The sequence below is a fragment of the Pipistrellus hanaki genome (genome assembly GCF_964339955.1).
Source record: "Pipistrellus hanaki genome assembly, chromosome: 14".
Classification (NCBI taxonomy): Eukaryota; Metazoa; Chordata; class Mammalia; order Chiroptera; family Vespertilionidae; genus Pipistrellus; species Pipistrellus hanaki.
In genome coordinates, this window is record NC_140516.1 from 8,417,989 (window position 1) to 8,423,988 (window position 6,000).

At 52.4% G+C, this 6,000-nt stretch overlaps 1 protein-coding gene across 6 annotated transcripts in view; it reads right to left on the reverse strand.

The window, feature by feature from the left end:
* The window catches only part of NRG3 (neuregulin 3), a 972,177-nt gene extending 966,432 nt beyond the window's left edge, over nt 1-5,745 (reverse strand). For all 6 annotated transcript variants that reach the window (XM_084904767.1, XM_084904764.1, XM_084904766.1 and 3 more), the window contains exon 1: nt 4,854-5,745. In XM_084904767.1, the coding sequence (XP_084760893.1) occupies nt 4,854-5,739 (886 nt within the window). In that variant the 5' untranslated portion in view covers nt 5,740-5,745. The remainder of the gene's footprint in view (nt 1-4,853) is intronic.
* Nucleotides 5,746-6,000: the final 255 nt, after the last annotated feature.

Consider the following 6,000-nt stretch of genomic DNA (forward strand, 5'->3'; position numbering starts at 1 on the left):
TTTTGCAGACTGAGATTTATGGCTCTTCCCTTGCTCTTGTACATTTCAGGGCCAACTTTCATGTTCCATTTTCCACATCCCAGATAGAAAATTGAGATGCGTTTGGCACTGGATCTGAGCGGGGAAGAGGAAAGACCTTCTACAAAATAAGCAAAAGGAAAAGCAGCCTCTCCCCACTGCGGCATGGAGGGGAGGCAGGGGTGGGAGAGGCGAGCATTCCAGAGGGAAGAGAGACCTTGTTCCTCTACACACCAGCCCACCCAGGATGGCCTGGGTTCAAACTCTGCAGGGCGCAGGGCGTGCTTATGGTACAGCCTGGATTTAGAAACATTGTTTTCTTCTGTATCAGAGAGAGGTTGCCACAAACCGGCTATGTTTGTTCCTGTGCTTGTTTCTCTTTCTTTCTGAAAGTTTATGGTTAACCTCGAGCATTGAAAAAGGCGAGCAGGGAAACACAAAGGTGAGTGGACGCCCACATCAGACCTGCAGAGAGGACTCTCAGAAAGAGCACTGCCAACCCCTTCCCTCAGCCAGGAGGACCGAAAAGGGAGGCTTAAGCCACAGCCATAAGGCACTGAGATCAAACTAAAACAGCCTTGTCAGTTCTGTCCCCGCCACACCCCTTTTCCTTCCGTTTGGACCATAAAGTACAACCTAAGTGTCTAAAGAGAACAATGTACAGTACGATTGATTAAAGCAGAGAAGTCTCATAATCCTGTATTAAGGCCAAAGGAAATCAAAACATACTCGGGTTGCAGCATGTGCTCATAAAAAGCTCTCAATTGGATTCCATAAGAAATATTGATCTGGAGCTCCGAATCCTCTCACTCTGGCTACCACGCATGATTGGGGTCAGTACCTTCTGTGTTGAAATTCCTTCGAGGGCCCAATTCACGTAGACAGAAGACGATGTATTAGAGTGCGTTTATTAAAACAAATTATATCTCAGGCTGCTTATAAAAGCAACCAAGAATACTCTTATTGAAAGACCAGACATGTTCAAAAGGAAGAGGGAGGAAAGCAGTGCATGTTGTCTACAGCTCTCTTCAACATTACCAAACACGTTGAGGTAAAGTTTTATTTAAACAGACTTGGTTATATATTAAGATTATCTCAATATCAGGTTTAAACATCAATGATATATCTTATATCCATTTCTGCACTAGGTACACCATTCAAGATTTGTGATCCATCGTCCTCGTTGGAATTAACTATGTACCTTCCCAAAGCATCACCCATTAACACCGGCTCTTTGTCTTTTGTAGGTGAATTTCGTCAATGACCCTGATCTTTCTCCTATTAGTGTATTTCGCTGAGTAAAATAACAACTCACGTTTGCACAGACAACATTCTACATAGATATTTCAAGTCTGAAAACACAACCCAATGTGACATCAAAATCATTGTTTCTCTACTGTCTGAAGTGGATCTCTCCTTGGCTTGAAAAAAAAAATTGTAAACTAATCTAAACTTTCAGATGCAAAATGCTTCAAAGTTGCGTTTGGTAAAATAATCTACTAGTGACAATATGTTTACGATGCTTCTTTCTAAAACGTCTGAAGGAAAGGCAAATCCTGGGCAACTAACTGGGAACCCAAGGGGTCCCAGCAGCAGAGGAAGTTTTGGTTCAGCTCCTGGTCTAAAGGTGGGAAGATGAGAGGAGTGGATTTCCAAACCCTTCTTCTCCCTCTGCCTTTCAGGTTCAACATCTCCTTACCTCTGATCCTTCAGAACATTAGAAACAAGTTCTAAACTGGGCCTTCCACACAGCAAAACAGCTTCTGCTAGCAAAAACCCTCTTATCCACCAGCAAGTTTATTCTAGAGTGAGCCAGCTTCTTCTACTCCTGAGAGCTGTGCTGCCTTTATGCAGAGTCCTCCTGACTGACCTAACATGAACAAAAAGACATCCATTCTATAGGCCTCGAGGTGGTCAAGTCAAGAGCAAAGACCCAGGCCATTAAGAATTGGTTAGTGTAAAAAAAAAAAAAAAAGCAGAGCATCATCCTTTGCTGTCCATAGGTGCTATAATCCAGTCTATGGCTTTCATTTCAAAGAAAGAAAGAAAAGAAAGAAAGAAAGAAAGAAAGAAAGAAAGAAAGAAAGAAAGAAAGAAAGAAAGAAGAAAGAAAGAAAGAAAGAAAGAAAGAAAGAAAGAAAGAAAGAAAGAGACAAAAGGGAAGAAAAAAGCCCACTGACCCTGCATTAGGAGCTAGGCCAAAGAGGAATTTCCCTCCTGGGAACTTCAGTAACATAATCAAAACAAGTGAAAAATGTAAATGCCAGATAGGCCATTCTTCAGCCCACAGAAGCAATGGTGAAATCCCTCCAATGAAATCTCCATTTCAGTGAGTTAATCATGCAGCAATCTTGGACCAAAAAATAATTAAACTATACTTTTTCTTTATATTACCATACAACCTATGTATTTAAACTTATCTTTTATGGAAACCACATAATCTTCCTTTCATTAAAATGTCCCTTGTTGATATATACAAACCAGGTCAGTGTCTGCTGGATTTGGATTTGCATTCTTGCATGTTACCCCTTAATTTGACTTCTGACTAAAGGTTTAAAAAAAGAAAAAGACCTGGACTTCAGATAACGCATAAAACAAATACTGCTTATATGTCTATGGGAACACTGACACCATGAACAGATCCCTCCCCTTTTTCCTGGGGGCTGAGAGCCCTGCCAATTATCATTACTTATTAAACAGTCTGCCATCCTCTCCTACAGAATGCAGGAAAGGAGTATGGAGGGATAGAAATAATTACCTTGGGCTTAAAAAAAAAAAATACTCCGAACGAATCACCAGGAAACCAATTGAAAAAGAACATGAAACACCTCCCCATTCTACCCCCCTCCTCCCCTGTGTGCATGCTCCCCCCACACACACACCCCCTCCCCACACAGGAGATGGAGAAGTACACCATACTTCATTATTCCTATCCACTGTATCAAAAGAAAAGATTTTTAAAAATCTGGGATTTTCAGAATAGACACATATATTTTCAACCCACTGCAAATGTTCACACATACACTCGCACATCCTTTATTCCTTCCCAAAACTCAGGCTAGCTGTGCTGAGAGCAGCCTCTGAACACCTCCTGAGAAAACGCGTTCCCAGCAATGACTGCCTCAGCTGAAGGAAAGAGAAGTGGCAAGTTGCTGGTTCGCCTGCCATTCTGGTTTGTGGCAGATTCCCTCCTCTGCCTCTTCTCCCTGTCTCCCAGCTGATCTTCTAGCCTATTTTTTTTCCCAAAGGAGAATAAGGAATGGCATAGGGAATTTCTCTCTTTTTTTACTTACAAATACACTAACTCCTAAATTAAAAAAGAAAAAAAAGAAAGTTTTCAAGGATTAACACCCACAGTAAGAACGACCACAGCTCAGGGAAATGAGCTTAGGGAAATGAGAAATTGCCGGATGACTGATACCACCCCAGGCATTCCTATTAGAGAGCTCCTGAGGAGCACTCTGCCTTCCCCCAGATGCTGAGGCTCAAAACCCAAATACACCACGAAGACAGCACACCCGGCAATTTCGGGAGAACAGCCTGGCACAGAACCTAACGGGCAGACTGGGAGTTTGTCCTAAATAACCTTCACAGGTTGTACTAACTGTTCCCAGATCCTGATCAATAGCCAGATGAAGGAGCTCCCTAAGATTTCCTTGCTCTGAGAACAAGGTGGGGACCAGGGATGGGGTGTCCATCAGTCATAGACAACCTTCATACAGACACAGAGAAACACACACCTCCTACAGGGACACATGGAAAGCTAGCACGCTTTGGGCAAACCGGCCAATTCTGGCGGCAAGGAGCAGAGGTTGGAGATGCTACATTGCCAGTGTGACCTGTTTGGAAAGGGCTGGAGGGTGTCATCCTTGAACGCCCAGAGCCCTGTCCCACTCCACCTATATATTTTCAGGCACAGAGGGCGGGGAGAGGAGGTTCTAGCCCCACCTTTGGGATAAGGAAGAAAAGCAAATGCTGGGCAGAGCTGAGAGCACTCCTCCTTGTCAGGACCCTAGAGGCGGCAGCTCTTCGGGCTCACTTCACATTTCCCCCCAGTCCACTCACTCTCCGCGGCCACAGAATCCATCTCCACACTAGGACTGGCCATGGGCAGGCTGGATGGGGGGGGGGGTGAGCGGTAAGGGAGGGGGAGGCAGTTTAGCCCTTTGCTGAGAACCGCCCCCTTTTCCTACCTCCCCCAATAGCTTCAAATTAACCCTTCCTGATCCCAGCCGGGTCGGGGCCGCTCTAAGTGTCTCTGGCTTCTCCTCGCCAACATCCCCATCAAATCAGCAGCCCACGCCCTCCCCCGCCCCACAGGGACCTAACTTCCCCGGGTGGTTCGTGCTGGTCAGCTGGCACTGGCTCTTCTCTCCTTCCTGAAGGCAGGGGAAGGGCTTACTGCCTTTGGGAAGGCCCTCCCACCCTCCTTCCCCGCTTCCTCCCCGGCTCTTCAAAGCAGCCAGATCCCCAGCCTGAGCCGGCCAGCAGGTCTGCAGTGAGGGGGCTGCGCTCCAGCGTTAACCCTTGGGAGGGAGTTAGGTGTGCTCCCATTTGGGACCCAGTGGAGCAGGGCCCTGGAGCTTGGCCATCTCCTCCCGCTTCCCACCGCCCCCACCCCACACAGGCACCCCACACAGGCAGGCGCCCTTTCCTCCCCGGTGGCCGGTATTAACTATCCATCATCACGCAAAGTGCTCCAAACCCGGAATGGGGTGATGGGTGGGGGAGGGAGAGGGGGTGTTCTGATGACAGGCAGCAAGGGGGAACGACAGCAGCTGGAGGAAAGAGGAAACTCAGCCGGGGATCAGAGTTCAAGCACAGGGTCTACTTACGAAATTTGGGGGGGCTGGTGCTGGTCTCCGGCGCGGAGGTGGTGGTGGTGGTGGAGGAGGAGGAAGACGCGGTGGTGGTGGTGGTGGCGGTGGGGGAGGAGGAGGAGGAGGCGGCCACAGCATCCTGGAAGGGAGACAGGGTCCAGGCGGGAGTGGAGTCGTGAAGGTAGGAGGAGGTAGCGAATGCCGCAGTGGGCCAGGAGGGCACGGCCTGGGTGCTGGGGGCCCCTGGGCCCTGGGGCCGGGAGCCGGGCGCGCTGCTACTGAAGAAAGGGGCCGTGGCGGCCGGGACCGTCGAGGGGGCCGCGGAGCCCCGCGCCGTGGTGGAGCGCGGGCTGGCGCGGATGGGCACCCGGGGGTGCCCGGGGAAGCGGGTGGGCGCCCGCGTGACGGTGGTCAGGCGGGTGCTGCTCCGGTTGGGCGTCCTGGAGGAGGCGGCGCCGCCGGCGGAGGCGGGGGTGGCGGGGGGCGCGGCGGAGGTGGTGGTCGCGGTGGTGGTCTCCATGGCCTTAGGGAAGGAGCTGGGCTTGGAGAGGAAGAAGGGGTCCTGGCCCATGCCCTTGGAGCCCACCAGGTCGGTGGGCACGTACTCCTTGACGGAGCCCACCACGATCCATTTGAGGAGCATCAGGCTGAGCCCGAGGCCGACGAAGCCGATGAGCAGGGGCACCGCGCACAGCCACGTCTGCTGCCGGTTCCACACGAAGCAGTCGCTGCAGCGTAGCTCCCGGGGGGGCTCGGCCGCCCCTTCGCCGCCGCCGCCGCCGTCCGGGCCCCCGCCCGCCGCCGCCGCCGCCGCAGCCGCCGCGGTGCCCTCCTCGGCCGAGGCGGCGGCTGCCGAAGCGGCTCCCGGTGGCGAGGCAGCGGCGGCCGCGCCTTCACTCATCCTAGGAGCCGGTCCTCACCTTCGCCCCCCCGAGGGCCGCGCCAGGGGCATGGATGGGGCCGCGCCGGCCGGGCGCGGGCACGGGCTCCGGCGGCGGCGGCGGGCTCGGCGCAGGCAGCGGCCGCGGCGGCCGCATGCAAAGCGGCTCCCTGCCCCCACGCCCCTCCCCCCGAGAGGCGGGCGGCGGGCGGGGTGGAGCGGCGGGCGGGGGAGGGGACGCCGGGAGGGGGCGGCGAGCGCGCGCGCGAGGGGCGAGCCGGC